This window comes from Artemia franciscana, chromosome 6 (assembly GCF_032884065.1).
Source record: "Artemia franciscana chromosome 6, ASM3288406v1, whole genome shotgun sequence".
Classification (NCBI taxonomy): Eukaryota; Metazoa; Arthropoda; class Branchiopoda; order Anostraca; family Artemiidae; genus Artemia; species Artemia franciscana.
In genome coordinates this window covers 27,951,763-27,975,159 of record NC_088868.1, presented here as the reverse complement: position 1 = coordinate 27,975,159, position 23,397 = coordinate 27,951,763, and the positions used below count along the sequence as shown (strand labels likewise).

The 23,397-nt window shown below is 34.4% G+C and overlaps 1 protein-coding gene across 6 annotated transcripts in view; it reads right to left on the bottom strand.

Annotated features, from left to right (window-relative positions):
• Nucleotides 1-970: 970 nt before the first annotated feature.
• The window catches only part of LOC136028275 (probable RNA-binding protein 19), a 112,496-nt gene continuing 90,069 nt past the window's right edge, over nucleotides 971-23,397 (bottom strand). For all 6 annotated transcript variants that reach the window (XM_065706016.1, XM_065706014.1, XM_065706015.1 and 3 more), the window contains 6 exons: nucleotides 20,783-20,922; nucleotides 14,937-15,139; nucleotides 12,639-12,755; nucleotides 7,142-7,247; nucleotides 4,108-4,234; nucleotides 971-1,077 (listed from right to left, as the gene is read on the bottom strand). In XM_065706016.1, the coding sequence (XP_065562088.1) occupies nucleotides 1,016-1,077; nucleotides 4,108-4,234; nucleotides 7,142-7,247; nucleotides 12,639-12,755; nucleotides 14,937-15,139; nucleotides 20,783-20,922 (755 nt within the window). In that variant the 3' untranslated portion in view covers nucleotides 971-1,015. The remainder of the gene's footprint in view (nucleotides 1,078-4,107; nucleotides 4,235-7,141; nucleotides 7,248-12,638; nucleotides 12,756-14,936; nucleotides 15,140-20,782; nucleotides 20,923-23,397) is intronic.

The window sequence follows — 23,397 nt, the reverse complement described above, 5'->3', positions numbered from 1 at the left end:
AAGGAATAAATATCAGTATATGACAATTATACTGAATCATCGTTTTTTTTTTCTTTGTAAGTAACTGTGTGTCCTTTATAGAGTTTCTGACCAGACAGTTCTGATGGTGTACTTTGTGTCTCGATCTAATACGATTTTTCTGAGCTTTGGGCTGCTGTTTTGTTACTACGGGACGTATTTGGCTTTTTCTAAGTTGTAGCTGTCGCTCCAACCATTAGTAACTTCTCTACTGTTGTACGGGTTAATTTTTTACATATAGATACCATAAACTCAATGGCTTATTCATATTACAATTTGCCACATTACAGTGGATAGAAGACTCTCCTTAGGTTCTGAAAGATTCCGTTCTAAAAATAAAAGTATCTCTCTCTATATATATATATATATATATATATATATATATATATATATATATATATATATATATATATATATATATATATATATATATATATATATATATATATATATATATATATATATATATATATATATATATATATATATATATATATATATATATATATATATATATATATATATATATATATATATATATATATATATATAATATAACACAATATAATTTATAATATAACGCTATCAACTTTCTTATCGGCTTAGGGACAGCCAAAGTCAAGGCAAGAAAGGCCAGGCCTGTGTTAGAATTTCACATCAGGGACTTCACAAACCGAATCGAAAACCAAATGGAAAATACGTTTGCATCCGATGGAAGGGTTGATTGAAGCATGGTTGGAACAAACGTCAATCGATTGACAGAATCACTTGATCCAGTTGCTTGGCCGTAGAGGGTGTACTTTAAAGGCCACTGCTAATCTCAGCTGGAAGTTGGATTCGGTAAAAAGATCTATTGTAATTATTGTGCAAAAGAATCACATAGTCATCTGTATGACCGTAGCCGAAATGTCCTACAAAATTGGCCAGGGGTCGTCAGCTAAACTTCTGTAACTTATCAATAGGAATTTTTTATTTGTCAAAATCGAAATAACATAAATCATTCGTCTCCCAAAACACCATCAAATTCGTTGTTCCATTTCGTTTTCTTCTTCTTAGGACCTGAAACGATAATTATTTATTCTACAAGTTTAAAATAAAAACTGTCAAATAAACGTACGACATTCAAGAAAAAAAAATTGAAATTTGCTCTTAGGCCATAGAAATATTTATTTACCTCTTACAAGCTGTTCACTTAGCAATACAATCAACTGTATAGGACAAACGACAAAATCATCCCAGCCTCCAAATAACTATAATTCTTTCCAAAGCTTAAATTCAGTTGTTTTCAATAATCAAATTTTTATAAGAACTGAATTCAGCGCGTTAAAAGGGAGTTTTAGTGACAAGATATGTTCTCGTGACAAAAAATTACCAGTCGCAAAAATTAATGGGAAGCAAAGGTGGCTTATCAGACAAGTGCAAATCACACCGGCCAGTTGTGAATAACGAGAGAAAAACTAAGTTATTTAAAAACTGACCACATTTTCATTGTTACAGTCAATGGTTATGTATAAAACATCGTTAATAATTGATTTTAGTCATTATCCTGGAACATTTTCAAAAATTCTTTTAATTTTGAAGTAACCAATAATGCGACTAAAATCAAGAGGAAAGAGTCAATATTAGAAGTTTTTGTATCTTCATCAGCATTATAATTTCAATTTAGTGTTGAAATCTACTAGCCAGAAACATTGTATTAGCATTCAAGAATCGTTTTCATATCTAGCTAATTCTCATTTTCTTGCGGATAACACAGTCTAACAGCTTTCTACTGGTCTTGAATAACCTAAACAAACATATGAAAGCTAAGCTCACTTTGATCTCCAGCTCGTAAAAACAGACTAATAGTCTAGTTCTAGGACCCTACGAGAGGGTAGAGACCCCGGTTCAAATTCTTATTAAAGCATAATTTTATCCTATAGCGGCATAGCGGATTGTTGCTTTTCTTGGGAATATGGACTTTGGGGCTTAGTTTCTGCTACTGCAAAGTTGAGCGATAAGCCTGCATTCTGTCCCTGCAAATATACCCAGAAACTGAAACGTCGAACTGGTCTTCTCCCGTCTTCATCTTTGAAAATTTGCTTGCACACTTATGATAAGGATGTTAGTATTGCTTAAAATATAATTTCATCTCTTACTTTTCTGGATATTTCTGTATTCATATTAAAAGAGCAATAATTGTAATAATGTTTATTTACCTCTCATTTTTTCTACAAAATGGTTCTATATTTTTCCCTGAAACGCGTCATATTACCGTTGGGTAGTATTCGGAATTACCAAACTTTGGGAAAATTCGTTTTCCCTTCCCATTGACCTTAATATTTTCACTAATCGCCTGCTGACTGAGATTAGAGACCCCTGAAGGTAGAAAGCCTTGAGCATAAGCAGGAAGAGTTCCAAAACGCAATTAATTTGTTAAAAAATCAGTTGGCTCTGAGATTTTAAAGATAGACATTGCTGTTTGATAGCTGTAAAGTGAGTGTCGGACACTTAATTGTTTCGCATTAAATACTACGCATTATGGCAGAAAATTACAATAATGAATCTGTATGCGAGGGAACCAAGCTTCAATTGGATGTTATTTTGTTTGATAACGTTCATTGTAATAATACAATTGTTTATCATCCAGCGGGGAAAAACCATCTAAATAGGTTACAACCTAGGAAAAATTTGTTAAGGGTGTGAATTAATTTTGGAAAAACACTTTTTATACTAATGCTACAACTACTACTAATAGCTCACTGGAGCAGCACACCGCCTGAGGCGAACACAGCTATGCCCGCTCCGAATTCATCCCAATCTATTCAAGGCCTTCCTCTTTACACCTTCCCAGGAAGTTCCCATTCCCTTATTTTCCCATTCCCTTTTCGGATGACTAAAAAGAATAACATTTGAGAATCTGTCATCCTTCATCCGCAGAACGTGCAATAGCCATCTCAACCTTTCACACGTTATAGCCCTAGCAAGTGGGATTGAAACACAGTTTCCGTGCAGTCTTACACGAATGACCTTACAAATACCCAGACATCCAATGCCCTAATGCTTTCATTTTCTATGAGAAAAAAGAATGAAATTAAAGTTGATTTTTGTGAAAGATATTACAGAAAAATAACTTTCTTTCTTTTTACCGACCGAAGCTCAGTCACCTAGTGCTTACAAAAAGGAAAGCATAATTATTTTCCAGTATTTTATTTATTTTTCTTACAGATATAGCAAGTTTGCTATTATATCATCTTAGCGTCAAAGAGTTTTTTTATTCAGGCGTTACAATTTATTCAAGGCCTCGGAATATTGTCTTTTTTGGTTTTATTAGTTGATAAAAGTGGCTGAAGGTTTCTGTTTACACGCCTACCATGCCCCTTGAGAGTATACGCCCATGTATTCTTCAATCAATAAAGATTAGTATCCCAACCCACACCAATAACATGCCGTCCACAATCAAAACACATTCTATGGAACCAATATAATCCTTATTGTGTACTTACAGATGAAACCCGTGAAATCAGTAGATATCTCTTTTTATATCACTAGATATCTATAAGTAGATATATACTTTTATATCTATCAGCAGATAGCTCTTTTTATGCCAGTAGATATCTCTCTGATATTCATCAGTATATATCAGTAGATATCTCTTTTTATATCAGTAGATATGTCTTTTTATATCCGTAGATATCTATCAGTAGATATCAGTAGATATTAGTAGACATATATATATATATATATATATATATATATATATATATATATATATATATATATATATATATATATATATATATATATATATATATATATATATATATATATATATATATATATATATATATATATATATATTTGGTTTTTTAGTTACTTTGTTTTTTTTTTGTAGAAGATTAAGAAAATACGAAAAAATCATATTAATGAGGTTGAGAAGCAATAAGTCTATTGAAGATCTAGTTTGTTCAAATTCTGTTTGTCAAACCTGTACCACATAGTCAAGAATTTGATACTATTTCAGCCTTAGGAGGTTTTGTCCTGCGACGAATTGTTAGTAGTAGAAAATATACTAAGCTTGGAAATAAAACAGTAACTTCAATAATATACCTTCAGGTAGAAACTTTGCAGCTGTTTTTTGTCTTAATTCTTCGACAGTAGATTCACCTTCTGCCCATTCAAGAACCAACCTTCGACCGTATAAATGAGTAGATTGACATAAAGATTCAAAAGCACGCTTAAAATGAAATAAAAAAATTAACAATATAAGGACCTCTATACCACATTAACAAGCCTGACGTGCGGAAAATGACAGCACATATAAACATACACAAACATGCGCAAATAGCTTATTTCAGAGTCAAGGGAAGATCCAAATGTGCACAAACCCTAAAGCCCTAAATAGACGAACTTCGGGATTCGCACCTGTTACATCCTTTTTTTTCATTATGTTGATTTTTTGTTGTAAGACATGTACAAAGAGTATAGGTAACTTGTATCAGACTGGAAACTGGCGCTAGTTTCGACAAAAACATCAACGCTATCTAGCATTTCGCATTTCTTTGATTTTTTTTTCGCAAAACAATAAGAAAAATTAATTCAATTAATGTAATCTCTAGAACTAGTTTGGCAATAAGTGTCTAATCTCAGTTTCTGAGAGAAACAAGGTTACGATGCTTTAAAAATGCCAAGAGACGCCAAACACTGGATAGCGTTAGTGTTTTTTGCGACACTAATGCCAATTTCCACTTTTATAAGTTATCTATACTCTTTGCACATATATTTAATTTGTAGCGCAACAGTATCACCCTAGAATCAAAATCGAAAAAGATTATACAAAGGAGAGAAAAAATTTTAAAGATAAAAATTCTGCTCATTGAAACAACAAGCAGGTTTCTAAAATAAAGTTTCACCTTATTTTCTAGATATTAACATAAGTGATAATTCTGTTCAAATATATATATATATATATATATATAAATATGCCGTTTAATTTTTAAACCCTGCACCTTAACGTTTTTTTTTTTTTTGTTTTTCTTTTTTTGTAGCCCAGAAAAATTACAATTCGTAAACACTAACAAAATAAAAATTATTATTACCTAGTTGCAAATGTGTTTTAGTGTCATGATTACCCTGAACTTTTATTTTTAATCTTAAATTTTGTATTTTTGGAGAGGGGAGGGGGTGCAAAAAACAACAGATAAGTTTTAGCACATTCGGAAATAAAGTATTCAACTTTTGAAGACAAATCTTGACTAATCATAATTAGACAGAGGGTTAGAAGGGATAATTATCGCTTCTAACTCTTAAACATGATACTAGGCCTTCCTCTCCGAGAGCTCCCATGACCATATCATTAGCTGTTATTGGATAATCGGAATCAACGTGATAGCGTGAAAAGTCTACACAAAATCATTAATTAGAATTGATTTATTAGTCTCTTTGTGAAACATTGTTTACGGAGTTTGATGTTATAAAGCGAAGTAAAAAAAAAAGACAAATACACAAACAATAATTTCATGGAGATTGTCGCCTCTTAAACTTATTTTTGATCCATTATTCTATCAGATTAGCTAGACATAGATAGGTCTCTGTTCAAAATAGTCACTAGACTAATGGTATTGTCGCTAATTATTCCGACCATTAAAAATCTTTCCATCAGTGTATTAACCTGAGTTAGTTACTGCAGGATTTCCAACTAAATCTTTAAAACCAGGCTGATAGATAGGTTATAGGGAACAACTTAGCAATTAAGAGAATACTTAAGAGTAGTTCAGGTTGGTTTCCAAAAAGATATAAAGCCAAATCCTTGAGCAAGGCTATAGAAGGGTACTTCGCATGAAGTTAACTCCAAATTTATAGATTAAGGACAACGAAGAAGACAAACGTGTCAACAAAAATCACAAAAACAATGTATCACTTAAATCTCCACAGTTTCAAAATCATAGAAACAGTTGAAAGTGAGTCTTCGACATTTTCTTACGGCACAAATTACCGTCCTTATTTCTAATTTATCTTCACAAAAAAAGGTACAGAGACTACTATTATTATTTATTACTATTCCTTAATTTTTACAAAACTCATCACTATTATAAAGAAAGGATACCAAAGATATTAATGAAAAGCCTCAAAAGTGGAAACAATAAACCGTAGAATTGAAAGACCAAAATGTTAAAAAAAACCAACAGACAAAAAAAAATGTAACGCTTCTAATTATTTTCCTCATAGAGTAAGGGATTCAAGAAATTTAGACAACTTCAGGCTAAAAAAGAATAATATCAATTCTTAAAAATCAAATTACCCAGCGAACTCTCAGATGATTTGAGCATCCCCTTAGGATACCACCGGCAGCCCCTGCTAGAATTATATACGGCTTCAACCCTACATCCAATTATAGGGTGTTTCCGAGGGGCACACCTCGGATCAGGTGGATGGACAGCTTACTGAAGTTTCTCAAAATGACCGACTATGACGTGCCCCTCCTCTCATAGAAGCAAACAGGTCCACCCGGAGGAGCGAAATCGCAACGCTCTCTACGCCCACATGCAATGCAGTAAAATCCTTAATTCAAAGCAAGTCATTACAATTATACCGAAAGGAAAAAAAATCATGAATGAAAAACTTCAAAAGCGGAAACAATAAATCGTAGAAATACAAGACCAAAATTTTGAGAAAAATAAATAAAAACTAAGTGATAAAAAAATATAACACTTCTAATTACTATCCTCACGGAGAAAGAAAGTCACGAAATTTAGGCAATAAATTTAGGCTAAATACAAATTAGGCTACGAAATTTATCCTAATGCAAAATTAGGCTACAAAATAAGGCAATTTAAAAAGCATTCAAAACCGCTGAAAACTGGAGAAAGGGGAACAATTTAAGAGCAGAAGCAAACAATAACAAATATAAAAGTATATAGTAAAATTATCCCAAATATGCTAAAAATATATTACTACATTTATAACATATTACTAGACACGATACTAATTTATATGTTACTGATATGTTAGTATATGCTTACAAATATATTACCAGTAGTAACAAAAAAAGTGAAAAACAACGTGTCAAGAATAAGAAAGTTAATTAAACTACCCTCCTCAAACAAAATTGGCCCAGATAGGAAAGACATGTTTCAAATATTACCTTAGCATCTTGATTAGACAGAAATTCAACAAAAGCAAAACCTCGATGACTTCCAGTGCCCGAAACTTTTTTCGGCAGTCGAAGAGCTTTTATTTCTCCAAATGGCCTAAAATCATTTATGAAAATATAATAACAAATACGAAGAGAAAAAACCTTTTAAATTCCAAATCCTAGTAGTGTTTTCCTAGAATCTGCATAATGAGGAAATGTGTACCTGGTTCCCATCTTTATTAGGTAATTAAACAATAAAAAACAAGTTTTTCTTTAACTGAAAATAAGGAGCGACATTAAAACTTAAAACGAACAGAAATTACTCCGTATATGAAAGGGGCTGTTTCCTCCTCAACGCCCCACTCTATACGCTAAAGTTTGACTTTCTCTTGACTCTGCTTTTTAAAACAGTAAAAAACTTTAGCGTAAAGAGCGGGGCGTTGAGGACGGAACAGCCCCTTTCATATACGGAATAATTTCTGCACGTTTTAAGTTTTAATGTCACTCCTTACTTTCAGATAAAAAAAAATTATTTAATTTCTGAACGGTTTTGAATTATTGCATGTTTTGATTTTCGCTCTTCTCACATGATTAATTAAAGCAAAATTTGCATATTAATTTTTTTTGGCTAATTGGCTTTCTCATAATTTTGATCGGACAATTTTGAGAAAAAAAAGGAGCAGGGGAAGAGGCCTAGTAACCCTCCAATTCTTTGGTTACTTAAAAAGGCAACTAGGACTTTTAATTTTTAACGAACGTTTTTAGTAATAAAAACATACGTAACTTACAAATTAACTTACGTAACGAACTTCTATATTCGTATGTTTTTACTGTGTATATGAGGGGGTTCGTCCCCTTGTCCCACACAACCTCGCTCTTTACACTAAAGCTTAAATTTTGTCCCAGTTCCTTAAGAACGACCCTTGAATCACAAAGGCCGTAGAATAAATAGTTGAAATTACTAAAAGTATTTTGACGTAAAGAGGGAGGTATTAGGAGGAAGTGAACCCCTCATATGCACAATAATTTCTATTCGTTTTAAGTTTTAATGCTGCTCCTTACTTTCAGTTGAAAAACTTTTCCATATTTATTTTTTCATTTTTTTTTAAATGCTTGAAAATCCTGCGGCCCCTTCATGTAAATTCTCTTCCCCCATGACAGATTCCACCATGGAAAGTTCCCCCATATAGCCCCCTCCCCTCAAGCCCTCCCCCCAACCAAAAAAATCTCCCCGAAAACGTCTGTTCACTTCCTGATAACCATTACTATACGTAAACACTGGTCAAAGTTTGTAACTTGCAGCCACTCCCACGGGGACTGTGGGGGAGTAAGTCGTCCCCAAAGACATAGTTATTAGGTTTTTCGACTATGCTGAGTAAAATTACCATCTCAGAATTTTGATCCGTTAACTTTGGGAAAAAATGAGCTTGAGAGGGCCTAGCTGCCCTCCAATTTTTTTGGTCACTTAAAAAGGGCAATAGAACCTTTAATTTCCGTCAGAATGAGCCCTCTCGCGACATTCTGGGACTATTGGGTCGATACAATCACCCCTGTTGAAAAAAAAAACAAACCAACAAATGATCACGCATCCGTGATCTGTCTTGTGGCAAAAAAAAAAATCCACGTTTTTGTAGATAGAAGCTTGAAACTTCTACAGTAGGGTTCCCTGATACGCTGAATCTGATTTTGGGATTTTCATTAAGATTCTATCATTTTTAAGGAGTATTTCCCCCTATTTTCGAAAATAAGGCAAATTTTCTCAGGCTCGTAACTTTTGATGAGTAGGACTAAACTTAATGAAACTTATATATTTAGAATCAGCATAAAAATGCGACTCTTTTGATGAAACAATTGGTATCAAAATTAGTTTCGGTTACTACCGAGCCGGGTCGAGCCTTACTACAGTTCATTCCCACGATCTGTTTGATAGTAAGTCAGTTATAATACTAGCTATAACTATGCTATATTAAAGTTAGTTAGTTATATTATAATTCAATATTGGCAGTTATCCTATTTTATTATTTTTACATTATTTTAGTTTTATTTCTGTTTAATTATTTATATTATATATAATTTTTATTTATTACTATTTATATTATTTTTCTATTATTATTATTATTCAACCTGCTAAAATTTAGTCAATTAACAAATGAATATCCGCTGCAAAATTTGTGACTGAGCAAAGGTGAAATAAGAACAGATCATGCAGTGATTTGTTTAAAGATAAATAGAAAATAAATAAAAATAAGAAGAAAATAATTAAAATAATATTATCAAAATAATAGTATAAAATAAAATAAAACAGAATAATTAAATGTTAATTAAAAGTTAAACTAATGTTAATTATTAAAATAACAGCTAATTATTAATATTAACAAATAAGGCCAATATTCACAAACAAATATCGTTCCAGATTTTATAATCTATATTTTTCCAGCCCGTCCTCAGCGTAAAAAAGTGCAAATAAGAAAAGGCAAAACTTGGACTATCAATGTAAAAACAAGGTGTGAATCATGAAAATAAAAATAAAATATCCAGTTACTTATCTTTACAATTGAGGTCATTTGCAAATGAGTCATCTCCTAGGTAGCCAAAAGGCAAATGATCCCAGTGAGTCAAAGTTTTAGTTTTGACTTTATTTTCAGCATATGCCATCAATGTTCTCAATTTTATGTTAACAAAATTTAATTTACACTAAAAAAGGGCCTCAGTTAGCGATAAGGAAATTTTTATGAAAGGATGGCAGAACATTTTTGAACATATAATACAAGAATGAATACATTTTCAGCAATTTAGAATTTAGGAAGATTTATAAAGTCAAATAAAATAAAAATAAATTGGGATTGTTATTATTCAATATTTTCCACCTCTAAATGAATCAACCATCTTTAAATAAACGATAAACATCCCCAGATTCGCAAACTCCTTTTGTACCATATTTCGTAAGAGCATTTAAAAACTGAATTGAAAGTTGCACCATATTTCGTAAGTGTATCTTAACTAGTGACCATTTTGTGATTGTAAAAGTAGCGTAATTTAGCGTTCACTTTTGAATACTACGATAGCTATTTCAATAAACGAATACGAATACAAATAAAGAAGAAAATGATATATTAAACCTCAGATATTTTATACCAGCCATAATAGTATTCCTACAGAAAAATTCAAAGAGGTGAAGGACCTTTATTGTAGCTCATAAAAATCCCTGCACAAGAAGAAGATGAATTTACACACTTTTGCCACAAGGCAAGGCTTAAAATTTACTGATTAAATCTGTGGGGGAGAAATAAAAAAAATTCTCCTTTTTATCTCGTTGACTATTCCACCATCATATTCGATCCAACTTCCAAGATATTTGAGCTCCTTGACTTGTTCAATTGTTTTTCTGTTGCATTTAAGGATTAAAGGTGAGTCCACACCTTTACAATCCACACCATTAAAGGATTAAAGGTAAAGTCCATGCTCTTTGACTTACCAACGTTTACTATTAGTTTCACTTTCTCAGCCTTCTCCGCTATGTTGTCAAGTAGTAGCTGCAAACGTTGCTTCGCCTCTACTAGAAGTAATAAGTCGTCTACGAAGTCTGGGAGCTGTTTGCCACTGGCTTTTACACCAAAGCCTGATGCTTACCGCAGGATATAATCCATTACTAGAACCAATGGGAACGGGGATAATACAGATCATTGTTTTACCCCAGAGAGAACCTCAAAGAATAGTGTCTCTCATTTTCCGTTTGGGCGCCCTCCCCCAGATTTGCTCTCCTTGTCAAAGGCCATTACTATTTGGACTAGTTTATTAGGTACTCTATAAAATTTAAAAAACAAATCCATAAAATACCGCGATCGATTGAGGCGAACGCTTTTCAAAATTAACGAAGAGCAGATACAGCTTTTTATTCCATTCTCTTGACTCTTCCACCATAAGTCTGAGGTCAAAAGTAAGGTGAGAACATCATATACTAGGCGAGAACCCATCTCTTTAGTATCTTTGCCGTTATCCCATCGACTCTCGATTCAAGGCAATTTTTAAGCTTTTCGACAGTTGCTTCAACATCTACAGTGCTGGGAGGATCAGCACTTGCGACAATTTGTAAAAACGGGTTTCGGGTGCGACAATTTGTAAAAAGTTTCGGGTGAAAACAGGTGCAGATTCTCGTTCATGAGGTGGAAGACAATTAGGTATATTGTCAAAATGGGACGCCCATCTTTCGTCTACTATCTTGGGATCTGAAATAATTTTTACATTTTCATCTTTAACAAGTGATGAGCACTTGCACTTTTTACCAACTTAATTTTATTGGTAAAATTGGTAAAATCTTAATTTTACCAATTTTGCACTTTGGTAAAATTGGTAAAATTGGTTCGTCGGTAAACCAACCTGGAGTCGCCTTTCTTTGCAGCGTCTTCGGCAAGTACCGCTTTCTCTTCTGTCTGGTTTCACTTATCTGTTCTTGCAATCTTTTTGACACCTTTATCCTTTCCTTTATAGCGATACTACAGATGGTCTTTATCTTCAGGCCTCCACACATTCAGGATACCTCTTTTCGTTTCCTTGCGCCATTAAATGAATCTCCAGGTTTCGTCCAATATCCATTCCTCCTTCTTTCTTTTCTTACATCCAAGATTTGCCTTAGGGGCATCATGGTAGGTATTCTTGATTATCAACCCGATATCTTCGACACCATGATTTTCAGTTTCTTCTGTTAGATTCAAGGCCCCGAATCTCTTTCTCAAAGAAATCCTTTCTTAAATCTCGGTTTTTCAGTTTCTTGGAGTCAAACAACGAATAAGTACTGATCAATTTCTTCTTTTGAGCTTTCAACTTAATTTGAACTTCAGCCATCATCAATATATGGTCTGAGTTAATGTCAGCTTTACGAAAACCCCGTAAGTCAAATAAGTTGCTTCTCCAACGTCATGAAATTAGAAAGTGATGGATTTGGTCTTTAGTCCGACCATCTGAGGAACAATGTCCTCGAAACAACGAAACTTCTCCTCGAACAATGTGTCCCCTATGATCAAGTAATTGCAGAGCGTGTAGTCTTCGAAAACCGTAGTAGACTCCGGCGTGGTGTGTTGCAAGATTTCTACTAAAAGCCAAAGTGTATCCATCGTCAAGTTTCTCTAGTCCACTTTCTGCCCATCTAACTTCACCTAGGACAAGTATACCCAGACAATACAGTTTCATTTCCTTGAGGCCTTGTTGGGTTCTTGAAGTCTGGTTTATTGTTCCTATATTCCAAAATCCTAGTTTGGAGGTTGCTTTCACAGTCAGAAATCGAGTCCGGGGGTGTGCACTACCTCCCCGGTAGTTTTTAACTACCCTCTCTCTAAGGGGGTAGTTTCAACTACCCCCTTAAAAGAAAGGTGACAAAACTCCTCTCTCTCTCTCTCTTTCTCTCTCCCTTTATTTTCTTATTCCACCCGATCTCTTTTCCCCTCATCATTCTAATAAAAACAAACTTTAAAATAATAATATCATAAATGGATATTAAAAATATACTTACTTAAAAAGGTCCTGTATTTCTTTCAGGGTTGCTTCAAAAGGTACATTTCTGACTAGAATCTTCGAAGAGGTTTGTTTCCCAACAGTATTGGCACCACGACCCGTAGAGACATTTGTACTACAAGAAAAACAAAAATTAAATGCGTAGCTAATTATCTTGTAGATAGGAGCATTTTCGAAAAAAAATACCTATTAGACAAAGCATACTTTTTGTTATTATAGTTCTAAGACGTAAAGATATTAAAGTGCTACCATTAATATTTTGAAATTCTGACAGAAGAGACCCCTGCAGAAGAGACAAATGGGCCGAAATGTTTAGGGGGTTATATCTCCTCTCCTCCCACATAGCCCATCAATATCTACAAAGAAAATCTGCATCAATAGGTCCATTTTTCGATATTTAGAATTGTAAGCATAAATTGGATAACCTCATGCTGATTGCAATATGGAATTTAGACGTGGATATAACATTTTGCTATTAGGACTAATCGAGATAATAGTTACCATTCCTGAATCACCTACAAGTAAAACAATTTTCTTACTGGCCAGTATTTTTTGTAAGATGTTATGTTTAAGCTATATTCTGAATACTGCAGCCACTCATGGACTGAATTAGGATGACTCAGAAAAACAAAATATGTAGTGACCAAAACAGTTTAATTTCCGAGGGGGTCAATTTCTTCTATTACGGAATTTCATTAAAAGCATTCAGTTATTAGAATCCTAGTGAAGGATTGACTATTATGTATAGTCTATAAATAGATAAACAGATACTTTTCTTTTCTTAAGCCAAAAGGGTCATGTCTACAAAAACAACTAGAGCTAAGAGTTCATATGGCACTTGAGACGAGGTCGGAAGATCCAAGGGCCAAGAACTCATTTGGTATGAGCTCTAGCAAAATTCTAAGAATCAATAGATTGATTTAAAAGGAAAATCAGAGGCTTAATCCCAATCGGGATTTAAAATAAGAGCTCTGAGACACGAGATCCTTCTAAATGTCAAAATTCATTAAGATCCGATCACCCAGTCGTAAGTTAGAAATACCTAATTTTTTCTTATTTTTCCTCTCCCTTCAGCCCCCCAGATGGTCGAATCGGGGAAAACGACTTTATCAAGTCAATTTGTACAGGTCACTGACCCACCTACAAATTTTCATCGTCCTAACACATCAAGAAGCACTGAACTCCCCCAAAGAAAGCGGATCCAGTCCGGTTACGTGAATCACGTATAAAAAAAAAATGCTTATTCTACCCACCAAGTTTCATCCTGATTTCTCCACTTTAAGCGCTACAGAAGCACCGAACTCGCCAAAGCACCGGAAATCCCCCCAACTCCCAAGCAGATTCTCACTACTTTTTTCCACACTAGGGGCATGAGTAAATACCAACCATTACCCCCACCCTTCCTGATTTCCTTCTTTCTCCAAGTGTTAGAAAATTATGCTCCCTGATATATACCACTTAACTCCTTCCCTGCTTAAACCCTACTTTAAAATAACTATTATGTCCCAAGACCTTCTTCCATTGGTAGTAAACTTAAAGAAAAGTCGATCCTGTGTATTCATAATGCCTTAACGTTTGGATCTTCCGTCTCATCAACAAACCCTATAAATTTTTCTCAGTATCTTATCATTCTAACCAATCTTTTTACCATTGATAAAAGCAATCATAGATTACCCCTTAGCACCGAACTATTAAATTTAAAACTCCTATTAGTCTCCTAAAATGCCCTAAATACAGTCTTTCTATTTTCCACTTTTTCCGAACCCCCAAAAATTCCACCGATAATTTTCGTCTGACCCCATTTTCATCTAAAAATTTTTATTATGTAGCTTAATATCATATGGTCTTAAATTCCTAGGGGGTTTCCCCAGTAAGACCCATGAAGTCTTGAGACCTTTTCAACTCAACGTTTGTATATCTATAATAACACCAAAAGAAATTAATAAATCTTGAAGTCTTAATAAATAAGTCTTAAAATAAGTCTTATAGAACTACAAAGTCTGTGTCCACAGTTTAAACTGATAAAAATAAACTACCCCTCCCGCCCGAAAATTGAAATCACCATAGTCACAAACCCTCTTCAGGAGAATTACAGTGACTAAATCAAACACCACCTACCGGGTGATTTTTATTGTCCCTTTTTTTCGGTTGAGCCTAGGCTTAGTTTTATAGAACTACGAATATTAAACTTTATTTTGCGTCAGAGCACGTAAATTAAATTCAAGGGACTTCTTTTTTCTTCTGTCTAAAAATTCTAGACATCAGTTATTTGCCAAGAAACAAGTACCCAACTTACTCAACAGTTCGATTAGATCTCTTCAGTTCCAGAGCATGGCCATCAAGCAAAGCTCTTTGTAAAGTTTTCAATGCTTTGTCGGCGTCAATCTTCTTACTGAATGTGACAAAACCATAGCCCATAGATAACTTCTTCGTGGGGTTTTTTGGATCCTTTTTGGTTGCTATTGTACATGATACAACATCCCCACATCCAGTGAAATGCTAAAAATAATGGACTCAATCAGTTATAACAGATTAGGAGCATTTTTCAACGGACATTCAGCCAATCAAAAGCTATCGACCCTTTTTACGTTTAATTAGAACTGATACTTTTTCAGACAGCCCCGGGTTCAAACGGCGGCGTTATTTTTCTAAAGGAAAATTTCGCATGCGTAATAGATCCAGAAAGAAGACGTATCAATTGTAAAAAGAGACGTTTTCTGTCATTAGGAAAGAGGGTAGTTTCTCAGATATGAAACTACTTTTTTCTATTAGCAGAAAATACAGGCATTCCACTTAACTTGTGGAACAGATTTATCTTTCAATGATCAGGAGTCATTTGTGCCATTTTGAGTGCTTTTTGAGGTGGTTGCAAATTGAACTTTTTATAACAGCACATTTTTCAAAGCGATGATTTTTTAATTCCAACACAGATTCGTCTTTCAACGGTCAGCCGTTGCCAGTTAAAAGACTTTCGCGTAATTTTGGGTGCTTTTTAAGGTGGTTGCGAATTTAACTCTTTTACATCAGCATATTTCCCAAAGTGAGTTCGTATGAAAAATTGTGCCGTCACCGCATTTTTGCCGAAAAAAAACAACAATGCCTTCGGGATATATTCGCCAAAATAAATTTAGCTTGCGGGACACTTAATAAATCACATTTAAAGAGATTAAAGAGAAGAGAAGGGCTCGACAATAGAAAGATAAATACTAACAAAACAGAGATAAACAATAGAAACGGACTAATTTCTCGACAGACAAAATTATCAACTGATTTTTACATAATCAATTCAAACAAAAGCCATATTAGAACATATCTTTAGATTAGTTGTCCCCAGCTCTGACAGTTGACCGACACGACCACCAGAATTGCTACTAGTACTACTACTACAACTACTACTATCAACAACGCTCCTCCTCATCCTATTCTATTCAAGGCTTTCTTCTTCACACCCTCCCAGGAAGCTCACATTTCCTTTATATCTTTCTTTATGACCTATTCTCACACCGACCGTGGATAACCTGCTTTCCGTTTAGTCTTAGAAGGTTGGCTGAAAAGAATTATCTTCGGCAATATGTCATCTTTCATCCGCAAAACGTGTCCTAGGAATCTCAACCGTTCTCTCATTATAGCCCAAGAAAGCGGAATTGAATCAAAGTTTTCGTAGAGCCTAGTGGTTGAAATACGGTCAGTCAGCCAGAAACCCAGAACAATCCGTAGGCAATTTCTCTAGAAAACATCTCGCAAATCTTCTTCCCCTTTTCGAAGCTCCCATGCTTCAGAGCCTAATCTGAGTAATGTTATCACTATAGCTTCCAAAATTCTAATCTACGTTGTCAGAGTTATCTTCCTATTCTTTCAAGTTTTTTTTTCTTTTTACTCAGAAAAAAAAACACCCTTAGCCTTTACTGTACTATTTTTAACATCTTTGTAACAAAAAAGGGGGTGTGGGAGGGGGCCTATTTGTCCTCCAATATTTTTGGTTACTTAAAAAGGGCACTATTACTTTTAATTTGCGTTCAAATAGGCCATCTCCCGATATTATAGGACCACTGAGTCAATATAATCACCTCTGGAAGAAAAAAAAAACACACACACATCCATGATCTTTCTACTATAAAAAAAAAATTCTTCATTTTTGGAGATAGGAGCTTAAAGCCTCTTCAGTAGGGCTCTCTGGTACGCTGAATCTGATGGTGAGATTTTAAGATTTCATGGCTTTTAGGCGATGTTTTTACCTTTTTCAAAAATCAGACAAATTTTCTTAGGGTCGTAGCCTTTGATGGGTAAGATTAAAACTTAATGAAAGTTATAGATTTGAAATGAGCACAATAAAGCCAATCGTTTTTATAAATCTTTCGGTATCGAAATATTGTTTTTTAAGAGTTTCGGCTACTATTGAGTCGGGTAGCTCCTTACTTACAGTTCGTTACCACGAACTGTTTGATTGTAAAAGATAAAACCAAAACACATGAGTAGCACATCAAACTTAAATATTTATCAATAATTTATAATGACTAAAAGAGTGTTATTCAGTAAGAACAAAACCTGCAGGATGGGTGACTAAAAAATCCGATAGCCCTCTGTATAGCCCGAAGCCCACGAGTAACATAGCTGAAACTAGCGCTAGTGTCGGCAAAGAATCACCAACACGATCTAGTTTTTTGGCAATTCTTGGTATTTTTCAAGTGTTAAACTCAGATACAATTAATGAGATTGTATCATTGAAACTAGAGATTAACCCAGTAAGGTCAGGGTACCAGCCAGTGAAATTATGGAAATTCTAAAACTAACTCTGGAACTCTTGGAAACACAACTTAGACCAAAAAGCTTTGGAAATTAAGACAAGTGATGTGTCAGTGGAATCATTATCTAATAAGATTACTTCAGCTATCATAAGTTCTTCAGAAAGAATATTTGGTTAGAGACAACCTCATCCCAAAAGACAAAATTCTAATCCGGGATGGAACAGTAATGCCAGAAAGCCTTCCTAGAGAAGAAAAAAGCAAAAAATATTTTTTCTAGATACCCCTCAATCGAGAATAAAATAATTTTTAAACAAACGACAGGAGAATTCAAAAAGACACTGAAAGCTGAGATACAAGATGGACGGAGAAGGCTCATTGAAGACAAATTTGGTCACAAAACTCCAGTTCAGGAGCTATGGAGAAACTTCCGGATTTTTTCAGGCAAAAACAGAAGAAACCCCATCCCTGCAGAAATACATATGAGAAGGACTACAGAATCTTCAACCAATGGTGAACTTAATCGCTTTTTAGAAAAGTTTCTGAATGTAGTTACCCCATTACAATACAAACCCCACCAACCTAGTCCCAAAAAAAGTACTGCCCCCTTTTCCCTTTTCAGCTCTCAGGACGTTAAAAACACCATTTCAAAGCTCCAGCCTGGTGCAACTAGCTCTGATGGAATTCGCAATTTGATGTTGAAAAGATACATTTGTTGAGCTACTGACAGAGCTATTCACCAGATCTGTCATAGAGTCAGCAATACCACCTGAGTGGAATAACGCCATATACATAATACAAAATACAGAAAAAAATGCAGTTGTGCGGTAGTTATACCCTCCCAGAGCCTGTCTCTTTCCTACCGTTTACCCCCCTGCCTGACAATTTTCTCTGCAGAGCTTTATGGCAATTAAGTTTTTACTTCAAGCCACATGAAGCCAAACAGTGATCAAACATCAGAAGTATATTGTCTGCACTGATTCACTTTCAGCTCTGGATTACCTCTCATACCAGCAACACCGAGCAAGAAATGTTGCCATTAAGATTGAAAATTTGGTTACTCAGCTTGCAAAAAAGGGTATATATGTTCTATTCATATGGGTTGCAGCACACTGTGGTGTAACAGGAAACGAATTAGCAGATCAGGCTGCAATACAAGCCTGATGTTGATCACTCAAACTCCTATTACTTGTCCTGAATCCCTGTCGTCAATCAGCTCAAAAATTTTGGAAGAAGAAGAAGCTTGGCTCCATTCTTTCAAAACTCAGCTCCTTGATCTCTATGATTATAAGCAGCCATCAAAAGAAATGTACCTCACATCTCGCATCCTTTCTACCTGCCTATTTCGTCTTAGATGTGGCTATGCAAAGACAAAATCAACACTATTCCAGTGGAAAATTTGCCCCATTCCCCAACTGTGACACATGTGGAGTGTATGAAGATATACGTCACATCTTCTTTAACTGTAGAAAATGTGAAAAAGAGAGGGAATTACTAAGAATTTGCTGTAAGAAGGCATTTAATGCATTCACAATGCGTTCTGTTCTGGGACACCAAACGTCTTCTCCTCGGGGTAGACGACTAAGCACAAACCTTTTAGGTAGATTTGTTAAGACTACTGGTTTGGTTCATTCACAATAAGTTTTTTTTGCACCTATATAATACTGGTTTCAGAATTAACCTATTTATTATTTTAGATATATTTTATCTACATTTGGTTGTATGAGACTGGTTATAATGTGTAAAAACTGTATTACTTATTATAATTGTGCTGCATATGTATTTTAATTATTGTTTGACAATGCATAGCTGCAGTATTTTGATTCCTGTTTTTAAACGCAGGCAGTTGCTGCAGGTTGCTGCAGGCGAATAACCCCCCTCCATTAGCAAGTCAAGTGATACTGTTCTAGTTCAGTGAATACTGACTGGAGTGACACCCAAACAAGCTAGTGATTATAGAAGGCACAGAACAACTGAGTGATACGAACGCATATGACCTATTGGTCGAACGCGTCAAACTCCAAACAAAAACACCAACAAACCAAGCTCCCATTTGCACCAAAAGCACCCAAATTCCTAAATACTTTATCACCCAGAACCCGCAGCTCCCAACTTGAAAGATAAATACAAGCATACCCAAAAATCAATTAACAAGACTAAGACACACTTAATGACACCCAAGCAAGCTAGTGATTACACAAGGCACAGAACAACTAAGTAATACGAACGCATATGACCTATTGGTTAAACACGTCAAACCTCAAGCAACAACAAAACATATCTTTCCACTCTTATACCCATTCTCTTTGGAACAGCCTAAATTAAGAATGGGGATACTTTCATTCCTCTTCTCCAATACTTCAGGAAACTGACTTTTCATGAGCTAAGAATTTTTTTAAGATAGGTGAATTAAACTTTCACAACTGAATACCTAATTGTAAAGATTTATATATCCTATGAAAAAAGGTCCTAAAACAAAAAAGTAAATAAGTAAAAGAAATATGGGCCATGAATTCAATCAAAATAGAGCCATAAATTGAAAACTAAAATTCAAACAGGTCTGGAAAAAATAATAATTGAGAATTGGTTTAGAGTGAAGCTGAAATCCTAGGAATCAAAGGACAAAAATTTAACACCCTTTTTTATAGTCAAAATGTATTGCCCAGCAATTTTCATCTTAATAGACTGCTCGAAGAGTCCCTGAAAGATCTGTGATTTGAAAATGACAATAGAGTGGAGAGATTCTCACATGTTGGTTGACATTCCACAAATAAAGACATTCAGGTAAGCCTAATTTCGGGAATCAGTTGAAACAAATTTAGCTGGTAACCAGAACTGGATAGACCCAAAACTATAGTTCAATCGATTTGAACTTAACTGAGGGTTAGCCAATCAGAATTTTTCGTAGGATTTTCTGACTGCCAAACACTCAAACCTTATCCAGATAGAGGAAAAACTGCAAATAAAAACATAAGGAATAGACGGCCTGTAGTGGTGCAGTGAGGTTGATTTCTGTCTGGTAATACGGAGCCGGGAGTTTAAACTGAGCTGTAGGAACCTTCTACAAGACCCACGATTTGACCCCAGTGATGATGTTATACGAAAGCGCCTCTATGAAAATCCAAACAAGAGAATAAAGAATAAATGGAAAAACAGAATAGAGAAGAAGTGAAATATCGGAAGGAACTACTGTAGCTCGTCGGAGCTCAGGAACATTTGTGAGACAAGAGAAGCAAGGATTATATGAAATCTGATATGCTTGAATGGTTTTCTAAAAAACCTATTTTTTAAACCAGTAACGATTTCTTAGTACCAAATCGCGTAATCAGACATAATTCGCAGCTACACTAAATTACATAATTAAATGACCCCAAGATATTCGGAAAATAAAAGTACTAACCAACTTTAGTTGGCCTTCCATTGTATTAAAATTAATATTTTTCACGAATAAGGTTGATCCAATTTCCCCTTCATCTGCACCCTCTTTCTCGACTCCGTGAACATCTGGGACGCGGCTATCGACGGTTGTAACAACACCACCTAGGAGAATAAACAAGGTCATTTTTACACAAATTTCATAAGTCCATTTTAAATAGGCTTAATTCAATTTTGTGTTTTTTTTTTTGCTTTTTTTGTGTGTATTTAATTGTTTGTACTCCACATTTTAATACTTTTATAGTGTTGTTGTGGGTAAGAAATAAATTATTATTATTATTATTATTATTAATAGCTTCCACAATCATCAAATATTTACCACCGTGTTAATGTATATTCTCAAATTCTAAATATACTCTTACATAAATTTTTCTTGTTTCTAGCTTAATTGACATTACATTTTTGTGACAGCAATGTGAAGTTAACTTTCTTTAGTTTATATTTTCTTTCGAACTATTCATCTTGAATAGTTCGACTGATTTTCCAATCCAAAAGAAAACACAGCGGACACACACACTTGATTTTATCCATAATATGCAGAAGATTAACAAAATATTGCTTGCCTTTGATACTAATCAGTTTTATTAATAACTGTAACTCCAGTTTATTTTTCATAGGATTAGTTTATAGCTTACATACCAGCTTTTAATTATTTTAATTAAGTCCACTTTCTTCAAAAGCTTCACCAACGATCAGATAGTTATCACTACATTAAACTTTTAACTTTTTATACAAGATTAAATAACCATTACTATTATTGGTATATTTTAGAATTGGAGTGCATAAAAAATAATTTTTGACCTTATTGAACATAATGATATGTAATGGGGAAAAAATACCGGACAAAAGAAAATCCCAATAAGAATAGTAAATGAATATATAATCAATATACTACAACTACTACTACTACTACTGCTCCACATTTTACCACATTTCCATTACTACTACAACAACGTCTACTACTAATAACTTACCGCAGCACCAAGCCGCCTAAGGTCAACACAGCTACGCACATCCCTTCTCTATCCCAATTTATTTAAAAAAAAAAACCTCTTTAAACCCTTCCAAGAAGTTCCAGTATCACTTAAATCCTTCCTTTCGACTCCTTCCATCAAATTCGGGGATGGGATGGCCTGCCTTTTAATTCTGGCCTTAGACGGTTGACTCACAAGGGTGATATTTGTCAATTAACCATCTTTCGTCCGCAGAACATGTCCTAGCCATTTCAACCTTCATCATATTACAGCCCTAGAAAGCGTGATTTAAAACCTACTCTAACCTGACCTAAACTGCTTCTAACCTACCCTAAAAGATCTCTTGAGCCACCGAATAGCCCTGGAAAGCTCATTCCAAATCTCACTTTTCAAGTCACTCTACCACTACTGATTAATAACCAATCGTGGCATCGGTATGCATGAGTGCAACCAAGCAGCGCACGCTCCTCCATCACCCTAATTTGAGCAAATATTCACTGTTTAATCCTCCCTTACGTTCTGACTTTATCCCAACACTTTCATACAAACTCTTTTAGCCCCGTTCCAGGACGTCCTCCCTTTCAGTTGGCCTCATTTGATAATCGAAAAGCATGGTTTTCGGTCATCTATCATTCTTTATTCGAAAAGACCCGACACTTCCACTTCTGTCCTTTAAAGGTATGCTCATGAATATGTTAAGCTTAACAATTTATTGTAAAGCATTTATTTATTTAACAATTTATTGAAAATTAAAAAAATTATTTTTTTCGGCAATTTTCAACCAATATTCAACGCGTCTCTCCGTCTAAAAACATGAACACGAAAATTCAAAAAAGTACCTTGCTAAGACTGTCTTTAAAGCTAGTTTTTCCGGTAGTATATTGAAACCATGAGAGAGCAGAGAAATGAAAATGGTAGCCATTAATTTAATTCTGGTTGGTGATTTTGTTTTTGGCCTCATCCCAAGACAAAAAAAAAGCTTTTCGCAGCACAAAAATAGAAAAATAAACATTAATCTTAAAAAAAAAACAATTGAATAAAAGAAACTCTTTTCACACAACAGTAAAAGGGTAACTGAATAAAAAATCAGATATTGATTGACAAGTCAAAGTGACACATCTGATTTCATTCTATTTGATGCTTTTTTAAAAGCTAATCGCTTGCCACGTCTGGCATCATCTGACATTTTATTAAGTTGCGAAAGATTATAATGTAAGAGAAAATCTGAATTAAAAGGTTCATTAATGATGAGGCTCAGATGATTCTCTCCAGTATCTCTATAAAGGAGGAGTAATTTTTGTGTATATATTTCTTAATTTCAGCTGCCTCTCTGAAAATTTACCTGATATATTTACCTTGACTGAGATATGGTCAATCAAAACAACGATTTACTTCACAGGATTGTGTTCAATTCATCTTTTGTAAGCTTGGCCATTTCCTTTGGCCCATTTGCCATTGGCAAATGGCCATTTGCCATTTGGCCATTTTGCCATTTGACTAATTGGCCATTTCACTCCCATTGGCCATTTGGCCATTTTAATGAAAAGGTTTCAATACAAACGGTTCAACCTTCAATCAAACGTTTATTTAATCCCATTTAGTTCAC